The following is a 26,742-nucleotide window of genomic DNA, read 5'->3' as shown; positions in this document are numbered from 1 at the left end:
GGCACTTCTGAAAGAAAAATATGGTGTTGCTTGCATTGTGACATATGATATAGCTGCAAACTATGGATACGATTCATTAAATGCTGATCCTTCTCCCAGGTTCTTCTGCATACAGTGCTGTGAAAAAGCAAAAGAGATGACCAGCCGTTAAAGAATAGCCCCTATCAAACCCACACAATCTTACAGGTGACCTTTCAACTGAATTTAATCTCTCAGCATTTACAGTTGATGGGTGCAGCCAAACTGGAGCATGATTAGCAACACTTCTGCAAAGGGCAGGAGAATATAGTCTGACAGCATTAAGTACCAAATGAGGACGACCGCAATGCATTTCACTGAATGAGTGGAGTTACCAAAGATAGGAATGGCAGCTCCCAGCTATTTAGTTTCTAATACTATCCCCAGAGAGTGGACAGGGACTATCTTGCTGTGGGGCTTAACAGGAATCACATCAGGGCAAAGAGCATTTCAGAAGACTCCGCGATGAAGAGGCTTGTGATGATCTAAAGAGCAAAACTCCAACCACCTTATCAACCCAGAAAGCCAAAAAGGTGAGTATTTGGAATACACTTCCTCCCAAAATCTTCATCCACTCTGAACTTCAAGTATTTCTTGAACCCTATCAAGCTGAGTGTTTTCTGTAGCCATTGCTTTTGCGATATGTTCACAAGCAATCACAGAACATAATCATAGATTCACAGAATAGTTTGAGTTGGAAGAAATCCTTAAAGGCCATCTGGTCTCACTCCCTACAATGAATGGGGACATGCTCAGAGTCCCTCCAGTCTGACCTTGGGTGTCTTTTTGGGGAACCACCGCCTCTCTGGGCAACCTGCGCCAGTGCCTCATCTTACTGTAAATAACTCCTTCCTTACGATACCAACCTGTCCAAACATTTGACTTTTCAAACCTTCTTTGTTCTTTTGCCTTCCACCAACACCCCTGCAAGAGCAAATGCCACCACTGGACTGCACAAAGCTCAAGCCTCCCAAATGCAAAGATGCTGGGTGACATTGCAGGGGGTAGGCTGGATGCTGGGGCTGAAAGAACTACATGGCAGCTCTGTTGCCACCAACAAATAAAGTTGTCTGTGGGTATGGACTCATCCCCTTTCCCCTTTCTTCAATTAGCATCTAAAAACAGACTCACAAGGGAGGGAGGTTCCTGTGCAGAAGTGTACTGGCCCTGCCTTGGATTAACTGATAAAAATAGGACGAAGCAAGGTGTTCTGTCAGTTCTGTTCTATATTTTGTTAACACCCACAGACAGCAGGATAATAAGCAACTTGAGAGAAATCTTAGGATTTCAGAGCTTATTCAGATGTTAGCTAGGTGAACCAAAATGAGCAGGGTTGACTGCAAGCCACATTGGTGGCCCTTACTATGCTCACATGCACACCTCTAAATGTAACAGCTGCTTACAATGACTCTTTTCCATAGCAGTAACTTTGCAAAAAGGGGATGCTTTGAGAAAGAATTCCCTGTAGCAGATAGAGAAGACAACTGGCTGAAGTCAGGAGATGACCAGAACTTCTTAAGAACAGTTACTGTTTTCTGAAACGGTTACAAATGAACTGATTTTTGTGAGCCCTCCCCGATGTTTTACCCACTCTAATTCCTCATAGTTTTAAAACACTCCGTTTCAAAAAGCAGGGATGATCTGGAAAGCATCAGTGAAGCACTTTAGGAAGAAAAGGAACAGCAAAGCTTTGATCTCTTCGAATTTGCTGAGCTGCTTCTGTGCTGAAGATATTCCCAGATGTCCTCCCAGACAGCAGCAGCGAGCTCTGCCAGTCCCAACCACTTGGCACCACTCACAACACTGCCCTGGCTCGGGTCCTGGCACACAAATGGGCAAAGCAAAGCAATGGAAAACGGGATGGTAATGCATCTTACGTTCACATTCCTCCACGTCCAGGTTGAACTGCTGCAAGGCGCCCAGCGTCAGCTGCCGCACTTCGGCTTCCAGCAGCAGCTGCATCAGCGAGGTGGACAGGTGTTTGCACGCTGACATGCAGGCGGTCTGTGCCACCTTCCCCTGCAAAACAAAAGGGAGACGTATGAAGGCCCACGAGCACGCACTTACAGCACCAAGCAGCCCTCACCATCACGTCCTACTTTGGACGAGACAACAGGCCGTGTTCCATTTGACGGCCTGCACAGATTGCATGAGGTAACCTGGTTGATAGGTTAAAACGATGGGAGCGGTGACAACTCAGAACTGCAGCCTACAGCTCAAACTGCATTTATTTACACTGCACAGTAAGAGTTTCAAAATCCCATTCCAACAGCAGAGGCATTCAGCTCAACGAGAGCTCTTTCAGTCTTTACTGCACGGCAGTAGGGAGCGCTTTGCTCCTTCACCAGGTTGGGTCATCCACGGTGCCAGCAGAAATGACTCGGGTCTGTGGAGCAAGGGACACAAGCAGGCTCCTTGGCGTGCACCCTGCAGAGCTGGAAGGACACTGTGATGACCACAAACCCACGCTGATGCTCTTCTGCCTACTTCCAGTGCTGTGTGGCACCATCCAGACACAGGTGGGGAACAGAGAGAAGGGAACGTCACAGTGAGGAAGTGCTGAAGCTGTGTTGGCTTGGATAGGATTGGGGTGAGGTGGTTTCGCCCCGATGGGCAGCTCAGCTCTACCACAATGCTCCCTCACTGCCCCTCCTTCAAGGAAGAGGGGGAGAAAATAGGATGGAAAAGGGTGCAAAGGTTGAGATAAGGAGATATCTGACCAGCTATTGTTATAGGCAAAAACAACAGAGCCAGCCCAGGGAGATAATTTATTGCTTGTTAGTACAGATTAGAGCAGTGAGAACTAAAAGTCACCTACAGGCACCTTCCCTCATCCACCCTCTCCCTGAGTTAGGGAATGGCAGTGGTCAGCCCATAACACTCCATCTCTGCTACTCCTTCATGGTCACTCTCTGCCCCTGCCCCATGTGGGATCCCTCCCCAGACAGATCCCACAAAGGCTGCCCACAGCTTTTCAAGCACTGCTCCAACACAGCTCCATTCCACAGGGGCCATCCTTCATGAACTGCTCCAGCACAAGTCCCCATGGATGGAGGAGCCTGGGCTCTGTTCCTGCAAGAACCCTCATGGGCTGCAGCCTCCTGCGGGCCACATCCACTGCTGCACCATGGCTACACAGGGAGATCTGCTCAGATGGGTGCCCATGGGCTGCAGGGGGACAACCTGCTCCTCCAAGGGACCCTCCTGGGATGCAGGGAGCTCCTGCTCTGTGCCTGGAGCACCTCCTGCCCTCCTTCTGCACCTGCCTGTTCCATAGAGAAGGTGACTATCAACACTTGGCTCCTCCAATACACCCCTACTTCATGGAGAGACCTACAGGACCAATAGGTTGGGTCAGTCTGGAGAAGAGGAGGATCAGGAGAGACCTCATCACTCTCTACAACTCCCTGCAAGGAGTGAGGTGGGGGTCGGCCTCTGCTCCCACGTAATGCGGATAGGATGAGGAGAGATGATGGCCTCAAGTTGAGCTCTTCCATGGCAGCCTACAGGTTCCTGAACTCCCTGAGACACCAGGAGGAGACAGAGGTGGAAAAAGTCCTTTCTGTGAGCAACACGTATTTCCCCTCCCACCAAACTGCAACCAAACCTTTGTGACAAGCTTCCAGAACAGGCAGCAGACTTTATCTGAATTTCTCTCCTCATTTACAGTTCCTCAAAAGACTTCCCTCATTGCTTGGGTCCAAAAGTTGTGGCAGGATCTACATAACAGGCTTCCGTATGCAATGCAGGTGTAGAACATGCATTAAACCCATAAAAATGTGCAGTTCTGGCATGGAAACACAGACTTACAGAAACTCTCTGGCCAATGCTGCATGGAACCATCCATAGCTCCATGCCCGCAACCTCCACGACAGCACTTCTGGTGGTGGGGCTGCCATGCAAACAGCCGTGCTTCAGCTGGAGATTATGTTTTCAAACGCACACAAAAGGCTTTAACACGCTCTCTTGGAAACTAGGAGTGGCTTAGGAGACATTTAGAAGCTTTGTACAAATTGTACTCAAACTGGGATTAAAGTGGGGGTGGATCACAAGTTTCATTACCGCAGCACGGACAGATGAGCAGATTTTTGATACATGAACTGGGAAGTGCTTTTGCCAGTTTCACCAAGTAGGTTTGGATTCATGGGCAACATCCATCTTCAGCAGCAGGAGAACTTCATTTGTCACTAATAAGAAAGCAGAGCCACGCTCGGAGGGCAGGGCACTCCATCTCCATTGTTTACTGCCGTTCCCAGGCTCCAGCAGCGTCCATTACTCACCTCAGAACAAACACCTTTACTAAAATTAAGAAGAAACATGGCAACCATAAAGTTTAGCGCAGCCACGAGTTTTTGCTTTTCATCATTTCCTCGCACCGTTCTGACACACGAGGTTATTTACGGTGCTGCTCGGGCTCATTCCTCAGCCCTGCACTGCAGTGGAAGCACGCTGCTATCCGAACCACCATTTTTCTTCATTACTTCCAACAGACACTTGAGTCGTTGCTATGCTCCAGGTGTTTTGATGTGTTGTTGAGCAGAAGGCTCAGTCCTGGCCCATCTACGATCCTCACACATCATCCTCCTCACTTGCAGTTTCACAGCTCTTCCCCAGCCAACTTGAGACTCCTTGTGATACGCAACTCAAACCCAAAGTGGACTTTTCCTTCTCATCACCCACTCTGCTCGGAAGAAAACCCAAAAGTCTATGAGTGTGGACACAGGCTGCAACCCGAGGGCAGCTGAGACACAAACCTCCACGGATGAAGTCAAAAGGAAAACCCATAAGCAGGTTTTCGGCCTCAGTGAGAAAAACCATAGTATAACACCCTCCTCCTCCAAGCAAAGGTTGGAACACAGCACGGAGGTACCTAAAGGGTTACCTGTGCCTGCAAACACACCTGCTCTGCTGCATGCATTCCTCCGGCCAGCCAAGCTTGCCCAAAGAGAGAGTGAATGACAAGCAACACTGGGAGGGTGAGAAGAACAGCAAATAGTTGAAATGAAATGTCAAGTTAATAAGCCAGACGCAAGGGAGACGGGAGGGAAAAGGCAATTTAATCGTCATGCCTTGACAGCACAACAGCTCTGCAGAGCCTTTGTGGCAGAAGCAGAGCATACAAACCATACAAGCATACAAACTCAGAATTAGTGGATGAAAGATAAAAGCATACGCAGGTACTTCTCCTGCCTTGTATGCATTAATCCATTCTTCCTTCTATTTATGAGCTGAGGGCTTGGAGATGCCATGGGGCTTTAAATCACTATGATAAAGGCCCAGTTGGGGACAGGAGGTCCTCCACCATGGGGTACAGCTGCCTGGCACATCAAGGTCTAACACCTTTCCAGAATTTATGCTCTTTCAGTCTTATAAATACAAATACAGACAGTGACAAAGACGCCACTTACAGCAGCTCCCTGCAAGATCAGCCACTGCACACAAACATCAATTTTATAATATTTTCCCAGAAACCAACTGCAATACCTGCTTGATAAGCAGTTGTTGCTGGTAGGAGAAGAATCAAATGAGGACATTGATCGATTGCTCCTAACAAGGTGTTCTGTTTCTCTTTCCTCTTCCAGTTCCCACTGTAGTTCCCAGGATGGCGGCAGTGATCCAAGCCTGTGATTGACATGTTTTCCTCCAAACCTCCAAAATCATTACCAGCCCCACCCTGAGCAGTGCCAGGACATGTGCCTTGGCTTGGAGGTGTCAGGGGTGCCCATCGCAGATGCTGCTCCAACAGAACCCTGTGATCCTGCTGTGGTTCGGAGGAACCAGAGAGGCGTGCAGATATGGCACTGAGGGACATGGTAAGTGGGCACAGCGGGGATGGGCTGACTTGATCTTAGAGGAATCTTAAGGATTCTATGTGGTCTCCTCCTTGGGGACCTACAAAAGCCTTTGGATGTGGGCCCAGGCACAACTGGGAGTCCCTGCTGGGGCTGGGCTGGACCAGAAGGACCCAGATGGGTATCCAGCCTCAGCCAGGATGGGCTCCTGTGAACTGCCTGCAGAGATGAGGGTAAAACTAACACTCTGAAGTCCCCCATAGCTCATTTACCAACATGACAGAAAATGGAGGAGCTTGAAGTCGCAAGAAAACCTCGATCGCATTAGTTGTTTACTGAATATCTTTGCAAACCTCACAAAAGCTGAACTGGATTTGCATGGGGCAGAGCTGGGTGGTGCATGAGTACACGTGGAGCTCAGCTGCTGAGACACCCAAGCTCATGCCCAACCACCTTTGCCCATCTCAAACACGGCCAGCAAAATAGCAATTCTCCTCCTGAGCATACCATCAACAGCCGTGGGTTTGTTTGCAGACTTTAATTGGTCTGTAACTGCTTTTTTCCCCACGTAGGAATCCCCCTGTCCACTGCTCTCAGTGCAACCTCCTTGTAGCTGGGGTCTGCAGCTGATGTTTACATCACAGGCAGGTTGAACATTAGGAAGAATTTCTCCTCCAAAAGAGTGGTCAGGCACTGGAGCAGCTGCCCAGGGAGCGGTGGGGTCACCATCCCTGGAGGTGTCCCAGAACCGTGGAGATGTGGCACTGAGGTCAGTGGGCACAGTGGGATGGGTTGGGATAGGACCTGGGGATCTCAGAGGTCCTTTCCAACCTTAATGACTCGATGATTATGTGACATCTCTCAAGGTGATGCTGCCCATTTGATGCCCCCAGAGATGCACAGAGGCCTGATACCCAATGAATACCAATGAATGAAGCAGCAGAGCCAAACCACCCGATGCTGTTGCCAAGATGCAAGCCATAGGTGCCACACATCAGCACAAGCAGCACTCCTTGGACCATGCCACACCGAGTCAATCACGCTGCAGGAAACCAGCCATGAAATCATCTCATTTCAGCTGCATTTCATCCTTGGGCAGCAGATTAAGCCCTTCGGGTTCCCAGGAGGCAGGAGAAGGTCAGCGCGGAGCCGGTGTTGCTCACGGTAGCGTATTTGTTTGAAAATAGCAAATATGTTAACAATTAGGGAAGGGAAAAGCTGAAAGGCAGCCTTGTTAATTAAGGAACTTGCTATCAAAGGACTCATTAAAAGCTACTGAAACGGAATGGTTGTTAAAATAAATACCCATTAATCTTAGTGTGCAATCAGGAATCGGTTGCCGCTACCCACCTCGTTGCAGGGCTGGGGGCTCCCGGCTTGCACCAACTCCTGCAGGCTCCAGGGAGACCCATGGGGACCCATCCCGCATCACCTCCACCTCCAAAGGGCCGCCGCTGCCTCCCACTGCCCCTTATCCCCATCGCAGTGCGGGCAAAGCGCAAACAAAAGTCCCATTGTGGCACTGCTAACCCTTCTGTCAGCTCACCGAAGGACTAATGGGATACTGCCACAAGAAACAAAGTCTGACAGGTTTCAAGCAGTCCCAGGGTTTGCAACTGTTGTGTTCTGTTTTTATAACAGCAGAACTTGTTTTCATCCGAGACTGCTTTGGTGCACTACGCTTAGAAATGCAAATCCACGCGGGTACACACAATAGAAAAATGGGCAAAATAAATATGGAACTCCTCAGCATTACAAGTTCACTTCGTTATAAACAACACGACTCATAGAATCATGCAATCCTTAGAGTTGGAAGGGACCTCTGAAGGCCATCTAGTCCAACTGCCCTGCAATGAACAGGGACAGCACAGTTAGAACAGGTTGCCCGGGGCCTGATCCAGCCTTGCCTTGAAAGTCTCCAGGGATGGGGATATAAATTACTCCATCATAGTTATGAGTCAAGAATACTGGTTCGGACAAGAAAATAAGGCACTGTGAAAATCCCAGAGCCTGCAGTGTAAAACTGCTTCACAGCATCCTGTTCCCTTCCTTAGTCCATGAGCATCAACCAGCGGACCATGAGCTGGACTCATCCCAATCATCTTAACACAATGGTTTGGCAACATAAAACCTCTATGAAATGATGGCAGAAAGGTCAGCTCCCTTTTCCTGGTATTTAGACTATGTGTTCTTGTATCCTGCCCACAAATAGGTGCAAGTGAAACAGCCGCCATCATACAGCTCCTCATTGCAACGTATGCACTAAGAGTAGGAGGATGGAATCAGGGCTATTTAAGTTTTCCTTCTGCAGAAGCAAACTGAGTTATCTCGCAAATCTTTGCCACTTTTGTGGGCAAGGTGGGAAAAATCAGGACACTTTTGAGGGCAATATTAGGAAATCAGCTTTGCTGCCTGAGCCCCTCAGTGTGCCCGTGCCAACCTGATGTGCCAGGGTCTCAACACCACCCTCATTAATTCCTCTGCATTTTAAACTGAGACAGGGGAGGTTTAGGTTGGATATTAAGAGGAAGTTTTTCACTCAGAGGGTGCTGAGACACTGGAACAGGTTGCCCAAGGAGGTTGTGGATGCCCCATCCCTGCAGGCATTCAAGGCCAGGCTGGATGTGGATCCAGACAGCCTGGTCTGCTGGTTGGTGACCTTGCACATAGCAGGGGTTGAAACCAGATGATCATTGTGGTTGTTTTCAACCCAGGCCCTTCTATGATGATGATTCTATGTCCAACATGCTCAAAAATCCATCCCTAAGGGATCGGTTTCAAACCAGGGATCCAGAGAGCCACTCATTGTCTACAAAAGCTCAGCACCTACAGTGAACAGCAGAGCTCAAACCTGCAACATCCCAAATCCCACCAACATGAGTGGTGCCCCAAGCTACAAAGTACACAGCTGGAGGTTACGTGGCCTTGGAATCTGCCAAGGAAAAGAAGCAGAAAGCTTCCAACCTGTAAGAGAAAGTTGGCAATGAGCAACACTCATGCAGTGCTGTCAGGAAAGGGACACTCCCAGACTTGGACCCAACCAGGTCCTTCACATTGTTTGGGGGAGCTAAAATTACAGGTTTTTTGGTGCTCAACTTAATGAAAGGAGAAGCATACATCCTTCTTTGAAGACGGCATTTTGGATCCAAAGCACAACTGTCTCCAGCCTACCCCACAAAACTCCACCCCATCCCACTTGCCTCTACAGGAGAAGCTGTATTGCCATCAGCAAACCACCAGATTTAAACAGACTGACACCACCGAGGCATTGTCATACACTATTCTGATGAAAAAATGGGGATTCCTGTCTTAGAACTTCAACCATCGCTGTCATCTAACAACCATGATCAAGAGACAGCTCTCCACCATGAATCTCAGATGCCACCCATGAGCAGCAACAGACTGCAGGCACAGACCATAGTGAAACTGCAACCACACAAAAATAAACCAGACAGCCAGTTATGCTGACCACTGCAGGCTGATACAAAACCCCTCAAATTCCAATAAAAAAGAAAAAAAAAACAGGAGTTTGGTTCTGCTATTGAAGGCCAAGGCCAACAGCTGGAGGCTGTTCTGGGTGAAGCTGGAGGGAGCATCAACACCAAATGGTGTTTAATTTGGGCACAGCAAGGTTGTTCCTGCATGGCCATGGAGAGGAGCAGCCCATCACATATTGCATGCATTTGCTCACACGAAGGAGTGAATATCTTCAACAGCAGAAGCACAGCTCAAGGGGTTTGTATCCGTGAGAAATCATGGGAAATGCAAATATGGGAAACAGCAAATCACAGAATCACAGAATGGCCAGGGTTGGAAGGGACCTCAAGGATCATCAAACTCCAACCCCCTGCTGCAAGCAGGGCCACCAACCTCCACATTTCATACCAGTCCAGGCTGCCCAGGGCCCCAAACAACCTGGCCTTGAACACCTCCAGGGATGGTCGGGCATCCACAGCCTCTCTGGGCAGCTGTTCCAGCACCTCACCACTCTCTCTGGAAAGAACTTCCCCCTCATATCCAACCTCAATTTTCCCTCCCTCAACTTCACACCATTTCAGCTTGTCCTGCAGTTATTTACCCTTGCACAGAGTTGACTCCCCTCCTGTCTGTGGGCTCCCTTTAGGTACTGAAGGCTGCAATGAGGTCACCCTGCAGCTTCTCTTCTCCTGGCTGAACAAGCCCAGCTCCCTCAGCCTGTCTTCATAGGGGAGGTGCTCCAGCCCTCTAGCCATCAAAAGCAAGGCTTCAACACAACCCAAAACGTATGGGCAGAGCACACCACAGCAGCTAAACCCAGTTCTCCTTTCCCAGAAGGTATCTCTATGCCATGGCAGAAGGGAACCCTTTGGCTTTGCCATGTGGTGGGGATGGGTGACACAATGGAACGGGTTGCCCATGGAGGTTGTGGATGCCCCATCCCTGCAGGCATTCAAGGCCAGGCTGGATGTGGCTCTGGGCAGCCTGGTCTGCTGGTTGGTGACCCTGCACATAGCAGGGGGTTGGAACTGGATGAGCATTGTGGTCCTTTTCAACCCAGGCCATTCTAGGATTCTATGGGTTGATGGTTGGATGTGATCATCTTAACAGTTCTTTCCCATGAATGAATCCACACTCCTCAGCCCTCCACCACGGAAAAACACAATGTCCAAACAGCACAGGTACCTCTAAGAAGGAATGAAGCCCACAAACAGCCTGCGTTTAACGAGACTCTGTTCACCCAGGAGCAGCCGTCATTCCTCCTGGAGCTCTTAGAGCCACGCAGCCCTCGCCGTGCTCCTCCCCAGTCCCCGTGTCCATGGGGTGAGGCTTCCCAAAATGCCTGACACAAACCAGAGCCCTGGCCCGACAATTATCAGAGAGCAAAAACTGGAACGAACGAGAAAAAATAAATGACATATTTCATCCTCCCTCTTTTGTGGCTTTTATTTTCTTTTGTATTCGCTTTGGGAATAACATTCTTTCCATTGGGAAGAGGCTGATTTTCCATTAAATACAAAGCAGCTGCCATTTTGGAAACAAAAAGTTGATTAAATGCAGATTTTTTTTTTTTTTATTTGTCCCTAATGTATGAAGAGTTTGAACCACGCTCATCTCTGTTGATTTATCGGGGCAAAGCATCTGCCAATTACAGCAGCAGGAAGGCTTAAAAAGAGAGAGTGCACAGAACCGATTCATCTGTACTGAGCACTGCTAGGAGTTGGGTTATAATTAAAAGGGGAAGGATCTCAAGGCTGGAAGACCAGCAGGCTGTGCTCAGCCTCGTGCAGAACCCATGCCTTGCTCCTAGAGACCCTAGAGCTCAACAGATGCCCACTTACTGCGGTGCCCATTGAGGGCTTGGTGCGTTCTCCATGATGTTTGGCTCTGCCCGCTGGAAATGGAACTTGGATGTGACTTCAGCCCCAGATGTTGAGCAGATTGGAAAAAAAAGAGCTCAAAAGATAAAAAACCATTCCGTTTCCAATGCAATTCAGTAGGTTTCTGCTTCTGAACCGGGCAGTCAGAGCTGATTACTGAGAAGTAGTGATCTGCACAAGAAGCATGTGAAACTGCCGCTGTTCTTACAATTTTCCAAGAACTAAATCTTAATGAAAGTTTTATTTCATGTAAGAACACAACTTCTGGTTGAGAAACAGAGAGGAGGAAGTAGGTTATTAAGAACAATTTCTCCTCAGAAAGTGGCAATGCATTGGAACAGGCTGCCCAGGGAGCGGTGGGGTCACTGACCCTGGAGGCATTTAAGAACCACGGAGATGTGGCACTGAGGGCTGTGGTCAGTGGGCTTGGTGGGATGGGTTGGGGTTGGACTTGGGGATCTGAGAGGTCTTTTACAACCTGAATGACTCTACAGATCTATGAAAGCTGCAAAACTTAATGGCACCTTGTTGCATTTTTTTTCATTAGCAAGTCCAGTTCTCCTTATTCATTCTAATTCATGAAACAACGTGAAGAAAGACCATGGCAACCACGAGAAAATCCATCAAGATCCTCATCTTTCAGTGTTTTGCTTCCTTTCTCTTGCTATGTAGGCTGCAAGGTGCAAGGAGAACACACAGCTCTGTGCTGGCACCCAATGACAGTCACCAAACTCCATGCCCGCATCCACGATCGCTTCCTTCCCACCATTCTGCTCCTCATCGTGTATTAATGGTTGGACTTGATGATCTCAAGAGTCTTTCCCAACTTTAAGAACTCAATGATTCTGCTGCAGATATGGCATTCATCAACATTCCCATGCGTGCTCCCAACGTCGAAGCCTTGCAAGACTTCAGGTTGCCAGCGTACGAAACCAGAGGAAAGCATATAATGGCAAAGTCTATTGTTTCACTTAAATTTGAGCCCAAAGGGGAAAAAGAAACATGCCTTAACATCTGACAGTGCCGCTGGAAGCTCTGTGCTGGGCTCTGGTGCAGGAAGCAGCGGGCGTGTTTGAATTCCTTACGCTGAGGATGGTTTTTTGACTGCCAAATTCCCCGTACCACACATCTGATTCTTTGTGCATGCAAAAGTAAGCACAAAATAGCTTTATAAATCTAAGTTTGTAAAACGAAATCAAAGCCAAACATGCCAAAGTGACTACACAAAGGGAAGCAAAACCTAGGTAAGCGCGCACACCCTGGTTTAAAGGATTTATGGGACTGGGCATTTTAGCTTCAATTAATTTTCAGAGTGCTGAAAGCACACAAGAAACCATGTAATTACAAGATAACTTGGCTTACCCAGATCCTACTTAACTAGCACTCGTGGGTTAAGCAGAGGTCAGGCTTCCCCAGCCAACAAAGCTAACTCCACCATATTTGAATGCGGAAGTGCAACCAGAAGTTCTCGTTCCAACCCATTCCTTTTGGCCAGTATTTGGGATCTCGGGGACATCTGAAGAGTGGCACACAGCTCCAGAGCATCAGGAACAGCCCAGACCCCACAGCCACACGAGCACTGCTCCAGGCACGATCCCAGCTTTGACCATGGCAAACTCACTGTGTCCAACCTTGAGCGCAAACTGGGTCGAGTAACCTCAAGAGAGAGCAGGATCTTCCCTGGAGAGCAGAGGAAGCAACCAGAGAGGATTTTATAGAGGCTGCTCACAGCCCTGTCCATGCCTGTGACCCAGGCAACTCACAATTTGGGGTGTTTTTCTATATCTATCACATGGAGAAACCTCTAGGATCAGCCACAACTGCTTCCCACCGGACTCTTTAAATGCAGCTACAATTGCTCCTTTGTGCTGCTATTTCGTGCAATCAGATTTTTATTTTTCATTCTCTCAGACAGATTAGTGATTTATTTCCACCAATTAAAACAAACAACCAAGTGAACAAAAAATTAGAGGGGTTAAAAGCAAAATTAGAATGTGTTGCAGTTAAGAACAAAACCAACTAAGAGCAGGCTAGCAAAGTCCCACCGTATAAAGGGATTACTCCATCCCTGACCCTTTCCAGGGGACCTCCAGGTATTACTTTTCATTGATTTACCTTAATGAAACTAATGCACCCCTCTCCGTAGGAAGCTGACTCCATAGCTGTCTAGGCACTGGATTCAATTAAAGAAATAAATACATCTGGCTTCTAAATTGTTGAAAGTCTCAAAAGCCAGAGGCAATGCTCCTTTTTGCTTCCATCCCTCTGGGGGTACACCCCAGGCCCCTGTACAGGACGGGCTGAGCACAAGGGGGTACTCAGATCTCCCCTGCAAATCGGTGGCTGATGGGGGACTGCCACCAAGTGTGACACATCCGTGCCCGCAGGGCCAGGATTGCTGTAGGATGGCTCCTTCTTTCCAGAAGCTGGCATTGATGTGAGGCCTTGCTGTTGACTCTGAAACTCCTGAGTGCCCACACAAGGGCTCAGGGCTCAGCTATGCTCAGTTTCCAGGCAAAGGGGTGCATGCACCCAACAGCACCGTGCAACGCCGATCTGGCCGGGCAGCCCCACGGGCAGCTTGAACACAGAGCAGGGCTGCAGGGCTATGCAGGCATAGAAGCAGAAGCTCAGAGCAGGGCAGAGGCACACGACGGCATCGAGAAACACGAGGTGTGCTTGGTTTCGCACACGGCTTGGCTGCAGACATCAGAATAGAAGCAAGAAAGCAGCTCGTGAGCAATCTGGGATCTATCTGCTGAAATGCCTTCGCTTTTCTCCCAACACAGGCAACAAGCAGAAACGACAACGCTTAGAGGCATGCATTGAACCAGAAGGAAGGTCCTGAAGGTCTGCTTTGCTAATTGCCCTTGTACCAACTGGGAGACAGCAAACACCAAGAGACCACGCTACTCTCTACTGATAGAGCCAGATGGCTTAGCACTAAGGCCAGGAGGGAGATGGGAATTCCCCATTGGGAATGCAGCCTGACAAGGATGTGTGCTGATCAGACCACAGGAAGAACAGGGAATATATGCAATGGTCTTCTCTCTTTCAGGTTGAGGTTGAAAATCTTATCCTTCTTTCCCAAATAACAGGTGTTGCCTCTAATGTTTAGGGATGCACGGGACATAACAGGAGGCAGTTAAAAGCAATGTGCTATAAGAGCAACAATTTGGCAATGCTGCTGCAACAGCACGTGTTCCTGCAAGGAAACCCTCCCCTATTGATTTTACAGATTGATCTCAAGCTGAGAGAAAATCCATGCCTGTGCCGGCAGCAGCGGAAGGGATAGGCTTCCACCCAAAGTTAGTTAATATTTTCCTTTCCTCTCTTTCAAGAGCAGTGACCTTTCCTGGTTCAAGTCACCCTCTAGCACTGGAGGTGCGAGCGGAGCGGAGGGCACGAGGCGCAGCCGTGTACTCACCGACATGGTAGAGTGGGCATCTACATCCCCCTACAGAGGACAACACAGGGAGTTTGAGTCAAGAGCAGAAGAGAGCAAAGCAACAGCAAGCAAGGCAGAGAGGTACACATCAGTTATCACGTGTGGGTGCTACAACCCATCGCTGCTTCTCCCCAATTGAGGCACGGGCTGCGGGATGCTGTGGCTGCTCGGTGAATGAGAAGAGCAAAATATGGCACTGAGGAGGAAGAGGAACAGATGAGCCACGTCCCACCAGACGTTGCTGGCCTTGATATTGAACGTGCTGAGCCACCTGGGGCAAGACAACAGCCTCGTGCCTCAGCTTTCCCACCTACAAAATGGATGGGATGGATGTCTGACCCCAGCAAGAGGCAGCAGGGATTTGCCCAGAGACATCTACAAAACTCACCCACCTCTTGCAAGGGCAAGGAGATGTTATCTATGCACAGAGTGCATTTGTGTAAATCCAAGGAACCTGGTTTTGGGGCTCATATGATGGTTTCATGATAGTTACTGGGTAAAATAAATTGCCATCACAGAATCCAATGGCTTGGATTGGAAGGGACTTCAAGGATCACCAAGCTCCAACCTCCCTGCTGCAGGCAGGGCCACCAACCTCCGTATCTAATAGTAGACCATCCCTCCCAACTTGGTCAAGACTGTGGCTGGGACAAAGCTCAGGCTTGTGGTGCATTTATCACCACGCACACCACATTGTCTTCTAACATTATTATGAAGAGACTCAACTTCTAAAGGTAAAACACAGGTAACCATTCTCTTTTAAAACGAAAATAAACACTTTGAAAGCTCTTTCTACCCAAGAGCTGCTGGGACCAGCGTTACGTATTTCCAACTGGGAAGAGATGCCAATCTGATGAATAAGGCAAAATGTTCCATGCGGAGCGTCCGCGGCGTCTGTGCAGTTCCAGCTGAAATCTGTGCCTGCCATCTGGCAAAAATAAGCACAAAGAGGGGGGGGGGAGGAGGAGGAGGAGAAATCCCTCCACTGAACTGAACTGCCCAGGATGGCGGAGGTTGGAGTTTGTTCGATCGCTGAAAGATTGCTTCCCCTTCCTGGGTCACCGTCACCTCTTGACCTGCCCTGATTACCTTCCAAAGGAGGTTATCAAGATACAAGACTAACAGAGGATTAAAGGAAACTTAAAATAAAAACAAAACACACCCCTTCCCCCCACTCTGCTCCCCTCCCCCAGGAAAACATCCTTGCTTTGTTAACCTGACAGTTCACTGTAGGTGTTGACACAACCCTCCATCTCTGAAAAGCTTAATGTCAACAAATCAGTGTGTTTGGAGTAGCCCTGTCAATGCGATTTACATTAACTTGTCTAACAAGAAATAAAAACAACAATCAGCCATCAAAGACAAAAGGCTTTTTCAGTCATTCTTTTAAAAGTATGATGCTGGAAATGTTAATTCTGGAGGCCATGGCCTTTTCCCTGCTAAAAAACAGCAAACCTTTTTTTTTTTTTTTTTTCCCTTCTTTTATTTTTTAAAGTAAAGAAAAAAAAGAAAGAAGAAGTATTTTCTTTTAAAGGAGGCCCGAGCATCCCATATTAATAAGCAGAGCAGCAGCAGTAACCAACCCTCACTGGTTAACACAGGAAGAGGGCAGCCTCGAAGCCAAATGTTAATTATGCTTTTATTTCCACCAGCATGTTATTTGCTTTGAGACATTTTGGGCACTTAGCGGAGCATTTTCGAATTGTGGCTATAAACCACCATGAAAATTTCATGCAGCACTGGTATGCACCAAAGCCCCATTAACTTCACCATGAACTTTTCACCCCCAAAGCGTTCTGCGTCCCCAGGCTCACCATCCCAAAGCAGAACTGCAAAAAGCAGAGGCTCTGGGGGCTCCCAACTCCCAAGAGAAAGCATCTTCCATCAGCTTTAGGAGAAGCAACCACCATTAGCGTGGGTAGCAGTAGGAGCTGTGATGCTCTGAAGGAAAAATTAGGAACTGCAATCTCTGCTTAAACACTTGGAATTGCAATTCTTGATTGAGCACTTGGAATTGCTCAATCTCTACTTCAATGCTTGGAGCTGCAATTCCCACTTGACCACCTGAAGTTGCAATTCCTGCTTCAACACTTGGTATTGCACTTCTTGACTGAACATTTGGAATTGCAATCTCTACTTCAACACTTGGGAGGTGCAATTCTTGATTAACACTTGGAATTGCAATCCCTACTTGACCACCCAGAGTTGTAATCCTTGACTGAACATTTGGAATTGCAATTCCTGCTTCAACATTTGGAATTGCAATTCTTGACTGAACATGAAATTGCAATCCCTTCTTCAACACTTGGGGTTTACAGTTTTTGACTGAACACTTGGAACTGCAATCCCTGCTTGACCACCTACAGTTGCAATCCCCACTTGACCACTTGGAATTGCAATTCCTGCTTCAACACTTGGAGCTGCAATCCCTACTTCAACGCTTGGAATCGTAATCCCTACTTCAACACTTTGGAATTGCAATCCCTACTTCAACACTTTGGAACTGCAATCCCTACTTCAACTCTTTGGAATCGTAATCCCTACTTCAACACTTTGAATTGCAATCCCTACTTCAACACTTTGGAATTGTAATCCCTACTTCAACACTTTGGAATTGCAATCCCTACTTCAACTCTTTGGAATTGCAATCCCTACTTCAACTCTTTGGAATTGCAATCCCTACTTCCAACACTTTGGAATTGCAATCCCTACTTCAACTCTTTGGAATTGTAATCCCTACTTCAACACTTTGATTGCAATCCCTACTTGACCACCTGGAGCTGCAATTCTTGACTGACCACTTGGAACTGCAATCCCCATTTGACCACTTGGAATTGCAATCCCTACTTCAACACTTGGAACTGCAATCTCTACTCGAGGAGCAGGGTCTCTGTGCCATCCCACCAGCCAGGATCAACTTGACCAGTGGCATCAATTCTTCCCCAAGAAATTCAGCCTTGCTCCATCCCCAAACAGAAGCACAGAGCCAAAGCTGGGATGGAGCTGCCCTTTCACTCCTCTCCTCTCTCTGTAGCACTCCGTGACCCCCAAGGCCATCCCCTCTGCCCGCTGTGCTCCAAGCCTTGACCCCAGCAAGGTTTCCTGCCCACGAGCAGCCCTGTGCAGCACAATGGAATTACTCACACACAGCACATGAAGCAACCGCCTGCATTTTTGCAGGATCAGGGCTTTCAGTTCCGTTCTATTACAGGACAGCTCTTTTTGTTGATGTGATTTTAGCACCGTAACCGCCTGCGTGCCCAGGCTGAGTTTCTTTGATCAGCAGATGAGGGTTTTTTGCTGTAATTGCTGTCGTGACAAAGGGCCGCCGAGCAGCTCGTCTCCTGCTCCTTACTCATCCCTCTGCCTGCCACTCTTCTTCTGCTCAAAACCAACTGCAAGTGCACACAGCCACAGAGAGCTCCTCACATGTGTAAACCCAATGGGCACAAAGCTCTGCAGGAAAGGGCACTGCCAAAGCAGTGAGGACATGGGAACAGGAGGGTGGGCGCAGAGCTGGGGCTACAAATAGGAACCAAAGGATGCCTTATTTTCTTTCCTTGTGGCTACTGCTGTGAGGACATCCAACATCTGCAAACTCATTTACAACAGGACAATATGATAAGCCCATGTATTTGGGGCTGGAGACAGACCAGCAGCACGGAAAAGGCTTCACCTTGCTGCTAGCAGCCCCACAGTACTCAGTGCCAATTTGTGCTTTTGGGAGATGCTTCCTTTCCCTCTCGAGGCCCTCTCACCCTTTCCTTTCACAAAGGAAGCACATCCCGTCCACACAGTGCTGTCACAAACATGGCCTTCATTTTTCTGTGCTGCTTTGGACAGATGGGGGCTTTCCCACGCCTCACCTCCTACAAATCATTCAGAAAGTCACCGAAATTATTAAGTGTTTCTAAATCAGTGGCTGGGAAGAGGTCCTTGAGAAGCAATCAGCTGAGCCATCAAAGGAGCTGGTGCTCTTCCGACAGCCTTCAGCTCTTCCTGACTCATCCTCACTGGTGATGCCCGCAGGGAACTGACAGCAGCAGGCAAGGAATTGGTCTCCACAACACTCCTCTGAAGGAAGGAACTCCAACACATAAAAGAATCACAGAATCACAGAATTGCTTGGGTTGAAAGGGACCTCAAGGATCAGCTCCAATCCCAACTGTGGGCATGGATACCCCTCCCTCTTATCCACCATTTAACTCAGGCCTCCCAGTTTCACAATCTGCAGCTCTGTGTCACTTTACTGCCCTATCCATGGGGATGGTGGGAGGCTCAGTGCTGGGCAGTGCTTTGAAGGCAGCAGCTGAGCATCTCTGTCACATTACCCAGCTCCTGCAGCATGGCAAGCATCCACCAGCTGCCTCCTGAACAGTCCTTCCAGACCAACCAGCTGCCTTCCCCTTCTCCAAAACCATTCTGATTAATTCAAAAAGGAAACATTAATATTTAAGGAAGATAAATCACTCCAGGTCTGTCTCATAAATCATCGTGGGCATCTCTCCCCATCCTCCTCTCTCCTGGTGGCCACGCTTCACGCTCCAGTGCAGAGCAGACCCCCCTCATCTGTGCAGGAGGAACAAAGGGGATTTCTGCCCTTGATGGAGGGAAAGACAGAGCAGGAGACAGCAAATGTGCGGTGAGCAGTAAGGTATGCTGCAATGCTTTCTGAGAACTTCAGTGTTAATTAATCCAGGAGCCGGACTCAACGATCCTTACGGGTCCTTGGGGTATTCCCTATACAAAACACACCCAGCTCTTTGAGGTACAAGAATGTCAAAAATATCAATAAGAGTCCAAAGTGAAGCAGAGAAGAGGGCTGAGCATATCTTCGTTTCTGGTACCCCTTCCCTACACACTAGAATAACAGGCAAACCCCTGCTGCATGAACTCAACTAGTTGTGTAAGGACTCCCAGAGTCATCAAATGGGTTGGGTTGGAAGGGACCTTCTTTAAGCCCATCCAGTCCCAATCCTTGCCCTGGACAGGGCCACCTTGCCCCAGCCCTGCTGCCCAAAGCTCCTTTCACTTTCATTTGTTGGACTTGATGATCTTAGAGGTCTTTTCCAACCCTAATGATTCCATGATTTCTCTCTTGGTGGCCAAAGACACAGAATCATCATAGAGTGGTTTGAGTAGGAAAGGACCATTAAAAGCCATCTGGTCCCACTCCCAGCAATGAGCAGGGACACCCACAGCTCCATCAGGTGCTCACAGCTCCGTCCAGCATGAGCCATGCAGAAGGTTGTAAAGCACTGCTAAAGTGTTGAGGCTGTAACACCTCCTAAAGCAGTTCTGGAGTGCTGGAACATCCTTTCCAGCAGTGTAATCCCTGGACACAAACAAGCAGAATGAAATTCAGGAAGCTGCCACTGTGCATTATTAACCTTCTCTTCCTGTTTCTATCCAAGCCAGTGAGAGGTGTCCACAGTGTGGGCTGGTATTCTACAATCCTGGACACACAGTATCAACAAATAGGTAGCAGTTCAGTGAGGAAGAAAAATCTGAAGTTGCTTTTGGGACAAATACAGAATTCAGTGGATTTGCTGTTTCCAAATACCTGCTGATTGAAGAGACTCGTAAGTATATATCCAGACAGCCCAGAACAAATCTTGTTTAAAAGAGAAAAGAAAAAAAAAAAAGCTGTCTGAGCAAAAATGAAACTCCCTGATGATTACATTTTTCCTATTCAAGTGGACACTGCTCAGCCAACTGCAAAAAAACAACATAAAAGACATTTTTGATCGCAATAGCAGCATAAACACAGGCATATTTTGGACAGCAGAGAAAGGAAAGAAACACATGCTGCCTTACAACGCAGAGCCATATTTTGATGTAAGGCACCCAGTGACTTGACAAACATTTGGAAATGGATCTGCAGTTTGAATAATACACGCCCTTACACTGAGATCTCTCAAAAATCATTCTTGAATGTCTGTTAAGATGAAGGCTAACATGGTATAGGTGGCCAGTGAGTTATGATCTTGCTTCTGCTGGTGGACTGGGATATTTCCCTCTTTCCCATAGACATGCAAATTCTTGGGGGGACTCTCACTTCTGCTAACACGTGCAATAGCTTACTTTAGAAAGAGATTTACTTCACAACACTTGATCCGCTGTCAAACAGGGCCAGTGTATGGCCCCATTTCCATCACACTCTATAAAGGCTCGAGCAACCCCTCGTTTCAACAGCCCCATCAGCTGCCTGTGCACTTTCCAGCCTGAAGAAGAAAGAAAATGGGGAGGCCCCTTACCGGGAGGTGAGTGAACACAGCAAATGTGCTGCGCAGGAAGCCAATGAGATCCACGAGGTAATCACTGGCCCTGCTGCCAGGCTCCAGAGCCATCCAGTCGTAGTCTGCCAGCTGCAGGAACTGGTCAATCTTCTGGTTCAGGTTAGTGTAAATCTCTTCCTCAGCAGCGTGACGGGCGTCCTGTCCAACGAGACCACGTTATAGGGGATGGAGAGTCCGCAGCACAAGGTGTTCCATAGGGAACAGGATGCTAGATTGATCAAAACTTCGGCCCTAACAGCACAAGGCAACGTGTCTGTAGGTTACTACAGGGTTGCAATAAGCTCAGGTTAGCTTATCCTGGCAGATCAGCTCTAGGCACGATCAAGCTAGTGTCTGACTGCTGAAACTCAGGGAGAGGGAGGACAAATGTGGCATGGGATGGGAGAAGGAGAGAGGGGAGAAGAACGTTCCATGTGGAAAAAGGCTGTGTGTGTCACTCTGGGTGGTGACACGTTGGAACAGGTTGCCCAAGGAGGCTGTGGATGCCCCATCCCTGCAGGCATTCAAGGCCAGGCTGGATGTGGCTCTGGGCAGCCTGGGCTGCTGGTTGGTGACCCTGCACACAGCAGGGGGTTGGAACTGGATGAGCACTGTGGGCCTTTTCAACCCAGGCCATTCCAGGATTCTATGAGATCCACCAAACTTTGGGTGTAGGAGGGCTACAAACTGGCAGAAGGGCTCAGAGCCTTCCTGACAGGGCAAGGATGAAAAAGCTCATCCTTAGGCCAAATGGGAAGATGGTGTTTGATGGGAAAAGGAATGAATTTCCTTGGGGTCACAGGGCCTGCTGGGTTATCCCAAGGGAACCTCATCTAGCCAATTCCCTACCATTGCTGGAGTCCCTGGCACTGCTCCCTTCTGCTCTGTGGCCAAAGGGCAGAATCCAGACACCCCCAACTGAACCAGCTGTGGTCTTAAAACTTCATGGGAAGAATCTGGGGAGGATGCTCCTGGGTTACGATTTAAAGATTGAGAATCCCATTACTTCCTTTCAGCCCTGATTTTTAGCATTTCCACTCTCCTTTTAGCATTTAACAACACTAAAAGGAACAGAAAGATATAGAAACTAAAGTTCTCAAAATCTATTCTCTTGAGTGAAAGAAGAGAGCTTGCATTCATGGCCAGCCACATGCAGCTCTGTATGGTGATTAAACAGCAAAATGAAAGCTCACTGAAGAAAAATTAAAGTCAGGCTTTTGTTTAAAAGCTGCTTAATTCCTTAGATAATGAGCACTGCAGTTGCAGCCTGTAAATTAGAGCTACAAAGGCTCTTGGTCTAGACAAAAGTAGTGCATACAGCTGCTCTGAAACAAACCCCAGAAGCTCATCTGATGGCTTCAGCTCCAAGGCCATGATAAAATCACCTTTCAACCCAAACATGGACAGAGCTCCCCGGAGATGCCATTTACCTTGAAAGTTGTGGTCCCGTAAAGTTTTGTGGTGTGGACAGTTTCTGGAAGTACATTGGTGATGTTGGTTATGAACTCTTCGAGGAACTTGCAAGATTTCTCCAAGTGGGTCGTATTTATAATAATCTGTACCAGCTGCAAAAGCAAAGAGAAGGTATTCAGAAAAGATATTCAGGAAAGGTATTCAGAAAAGGTATTCTTCACTCAGAGGGTGGTGAAGCACTGGAACAGGTTGCCCAAGGAGGCTGTGGATGCCCCATCCCTGGAGGCATTCAAGGCCAGGCTGGATGTGGCTCTGGGCAGCCTGGTCTGGTGGCTGGTGACCTGCACATAGCAGAGGATTGAAAACAGATGACCACTGTGGTCCTCTGCAACCCAGGCTATTGTATGATTCAGAAAAGGTATTCAGAAAGTTGCTCCTGAAGCCAGGGAGGTGCTGAGTTGATGGGCGCCATTTTCTGAGAACTTCTGGCAGGAAATGCTGATGCTGTACAAACACACTGAGCTTCACTGCACACTTAAAGGCTCTCCTCCTTTAACAGCAGCAGAAAGTTATGCAAAAGATAATTTTTTTGGAAGAAACACCAACAAGAAAAAAAGAAAGCACTTCCCATGACAGCCACTAATACCACTGAAGATATTTTTCTAATGACTTTCCTACGCTCAGCTGTCAGTCAGCACTCACTCCAGCAACAGGCTTACAAAGAAGCACCATGTCAGGGTATTCTGGCTGCTAATGAACCCTAACGAACCTGCACCTTGAGTGACACTTAACAGCAGCACTCTGAGGCACCCGACAAAGGAACCAAGGGCTTTGCTTCTCCAGGGGAGGTGTGGGTGAGCAGCTATCTCCCTGGTTTTCATACCCACCATTATCTGCTATTTTTCACCATGCTGCTTTCTCAGCTCCCTTCGCATGGCACCGGATCGGGACATTAAAGGCAATGACAAAGACTGCTGAAGTCAATCAGTGCCAATGTTTATAATCCAGAGCAAAGCAATCCCTGCTTCGCCTTCAGCATGGCTGCCTTGGAAGCCACACACACCACTAATTCCTTAAGCAGGTACCTTTCTTCTGTGCAGACCGCCGTGAATGTGTTCAAGGTGCAAGGTAAGCTGTAACAAAACCTTTCCAAACAACATTTGGCTCTGATATGGTGCCAAAACGCTTCTCCTGCAGACACAGAAGGCATTACAATGCTCCAGACTGACATCACTTAATTGCAGGAGCATGGTGTGGTAGTCTGCAGTTACCTCTTCTAAAGAAACTATTTAGAAACACAAATCATTTGCTTCTGAATGAGATGGAAACAGGCAGCGCCCTGCCAGGCACAGCATTGTTTCTTTTTCTCTTTTTGCTTCTTTGATCCTTTTATGTTTAAACACCAACTTGAGCATTGCAGACACATAAATATTGAAGTAAAGCTGCAGAGATGGCGGCGCCCAACTCGTGTTGGTGCCAGATCACATACAAACGGGCAACGGCCACAGGCTGGGAGGCTCAGTTTGGATGTTGGGAACAAAGAGAGATCTTACAAACTGCCCACAGAGGCTGTGGGACCTGTGCTTTGGGAGCACTGAGTCAGGTAGAGAAAGCAAAGCTGAGGAGACCCAGATTGAGCAAGGAGGTCCCTTCCAGGCAATGCTTGCTTTTAAGAAATTGAATTGTGGTCTACTTGAACGCCTCCTGCTTTGCACTCTGTCCCCAGAAAGCATTACACAGCAATCAGGAGGGCTTCTCAATTCTGAATTTGCTGGATTAATCCAGTTCTCAGTTTCTGCCTCCTGACAAGTGCTCATTTGTTTGCCTCTCCCTCTGTCAGTTCTTCTGTCACAACTCCGATGCAGTTCCCTACAGTTTCAAGCTAATTAAATATTGGGTATTTCCAACTGTGTGAAATTCCTCCTCAACTTCTCATCACAACGCACTGGTCCAGACCTGTAGGCCTGAATGCAAAAGCTGCATCTAACTTTAAGTAGTTCTGACTTCACAAACAGGACAGCCATCTTAGCATCTTTGGCAGCATGGGCCTGCTGGATCTTCAGAGTCACAGAATGGCCGGGGTTGGAAGGGACCTCAAGGATCATCAAGCTCCAAAGCCCTGCTGCATGCAGGGCCACCAACCTCCACATCTAATACTAGACTTCCTTCTTTCCCATCACAACTGATCAATTATGAAAATAAATTAAAGAGGACAACAGACCAAAAGGTTGGAATACGGACTTGAATATCACCTTCTCCACTGTTTGGAAGAAGATATTTTAGATTAGAAACAGAGAGCATTGCTTTGAGTAAAAATTAAGCCCTAGAAGAGTGGATAGTGATAGGACAAGGGGGAATGGTTTTAAACTCAGACAGAGGAGGTTTAGGTTGGGTATTAGGAAGAAGTTTTCACTCAGAGGGTGGTGAGGCACTGGAACAGGTTGCCCAAGGAGGTTGTGGATGCCCCATCCCTGCAGGCATTCAAGGCCAGGCTGGATGTGGCTCTGGGTAGTCTGGGCTGCTGGTTGGTGACCTGCACACAGCAGGGGGTTGGAACTGGGTGAGCATTATGGTCCTTTGCAACCAGGCCATTCTGTGCTTCTGTGAAATCCTTCCCTCTTCAGAAATGCAAAATGTAGATGTGACTGCATGGAACACGGGATTGGAGGGCACCTGGAAGAGTCTCATGTCACATGAAAGCACTGTCCTGATGTCAAAAGTGACTGCAAAAGATGTTTAAGTATCTAGCATAACTATCATTTCATAGAATCATAGAATGGCCGTTGAAAAGGACCACAATGCACATCTACTATGTGCAGGGTCACCAACCAGCAGCCCAGGCTGCCCAGAGCCACATCCAGCCTGGCCTTGGATGCCTCCAGGGATGGGGCATCCACAACCTCCTTGGGCAACCTGTTCCAGATTTAAGAAGCTCAGAGGAAAACTGGATCAATAGGTCAATGGTTATGCAAAGGAAAGAAGCAGGGGGGGCAGGAAGATGCGCAAAGTGAGCAGCCAAAGGATTGCTGCTGGAAGATGGACAGTGCAAGGGATGGTGCTGCATTCCTCAGCATGGAGGGAGCCCTGGGAGGAGCAAGACAAAAGGGGAATTTGCCCCCAAGGAGCAGAGAGATTCCAGATTGTGAGATAAAAGGTCTGAGGAAGCACTGTGTGTAAATGCAGACTGCTATAAATGCACTGAACTCCCCCAAATTCATCCACATGGGGTATTTTTGAGTGTCCAGAGAACACTACACATTCCTACAATGCAGTTAATTAAAGAACTGCAGCTGTACTAATACCTGCTTGCTTCATAACAGCACACAGAGGCCCAACTAAGGCACTCTAATGGTTTGGGTACCACACATGTTCCCAAAGAAGTCGTGACTTAGAAGCCTTGAACTTTTTGGAAATCTGACTTTGTGCACAGAAAAGTGTCAATCTTGAAAAGAAAACGCCAGTACAGAGTTCAGACCATATAAATGTGCCTTTAGATGGAGAGCAGCCCTCCATTCTCACCACTCCCACGTGTCTCTTGTCTGGCATGAAGCCACCCCAGCACTCCTTGAAACCCTCCCGCCTTCAACCCAGATGTGTAACTCCCCAAGAACCCAAAAGAAGGGCAGAAAAAAACATTGCCCTTCCATAAGCACAAAGCCTTTCTTCCACTGGAACAGGTTGCCCAAGGAGGTTGTGGATGCCCCATCCCTGGAGGCACCCAAGGCCAGGCTGGATGTGGCTCTGGGCAGCCTGGTCTGCTGGTTGGTGACCCTGCACACAGCAGGAGGGTTGAAAATAGATGATGACTGTGGCCCTTTTCAACCCAGGCCATTCTAGGATTCTATGATTCTTTGACTCTTGCTTTGTACAGCAACACTGAGTGCTTTCCTTGTTGTTTTCCAACCAAAAATTTTACAGTAACACTCCAACCCAGCATCCCTACAAGGTGCTGGAATGAGCTCCAAGTGACCAAATCCCATTTTGGTGCCCTGCCTTGGAAATTACTCCACATGCTGTCTCACCTCTGTCAGCCCCACATTTTTCCTCTTAATGACATTCTGCAAGCAGTTGCTCAGCGTCCGGGTCAGCAGCAGGTTTGTAGATTTTCTGATCATATCATCAACTTCTGTGGAGCTGGAAAGCAGAATTTCGAGAGAGATTTGCAAAGTGCTTTATCTCAAGGCAATAAATAAAGAAATAAATAAAACTTAACAAAACTAATACATTCTTTCAACTCTTTGAAAGGGCAGGACAAGGGGAAATGGTTTGAAGTTGAAGGAAGGAAGATTGAGGTTGGATGTGAGGGGGAAGTTCTTTCCAGAGAGAGTGGTGAGGTGCTGGAACAGCTGCCCAGAGAGGCTGTGGATGCCCGTCCATTCCTGGAGGTGTTGAAGGGCAGGTTGGATGGGGCCCTGGGCAGCCTGGGCTGGTATGAA

General features: G+C 48.1%; 1 protein-coding gene across 2 annotated transcripts in view; it reads right to left on the bottom strand.

Moving 5' to 3' along the window:
- The window catches only part of LOC104909285 (exocyst complex component 6B-like), a 33,619-nt gene extending 7,149 nt beyond the window's left edge, over nucleotides 1-26,470 (bottom strand). Inside the window, exons 1-5 of one of the 2 annotated variants that reach the window (XM_031553222.1) lie at nucleotides 26,329-26,470; nucleotides 22,324-22,458; nucleotides 20,873-21,052; nucleotides 14,595-14,624; nucleotides 1,896-2,037 (exon numbers count right to left, since the gene is read on the bottom strand). In XM_031553222.1, coding sequence (XP_031409082.1) covers nucleotides 1,896-2,037; nucleotides 14,595-14,624; nucleotides 20,873-21,052; nucleotides 22,324-22,458; nucleotides 26,329-26,421 — 580 coding nt within the window. In that variant the 5' untranslated portion in view covers nucleotides 26,422-26,470. The remainder of the gene's footprint in view (nucleotides 1-1,895; nucleotides 2,038-14,594; nucleotides 14,625-20,872; nucleotides 21,053-22,323; nucleotides 22,459-26,328) is intronic. The other variant, XM_031553223.1, reaches the window with a different exon arrangement.
- Nucleotides 26,471-26,742: the final 272 nt, after the last annotated feature.

Source organism: Meleagris gallopavo, chromosome 4 (assembly GCF_000146605.3).
Source record: "Meleagris gallopavo isolate NT-WF06-2002-E0010 breed Aviagen turkey brand Nicholas breeding stock chromosome 4, Turkey_5.1, whole genome shotgun sequence".
Classification (NCBI taxonomy): domain Eukaryota; kingdom Metazoa; phylum Chordata; class Aves; order Galliformes; family Phasianidae; genus Meleagris; species Meleagris gallopavo.
The sequence above is the reverse complement of the archived record's forward strand: the minus strand, read 5'-3'. Positions and strand labels throughout refer to the sequence as shown.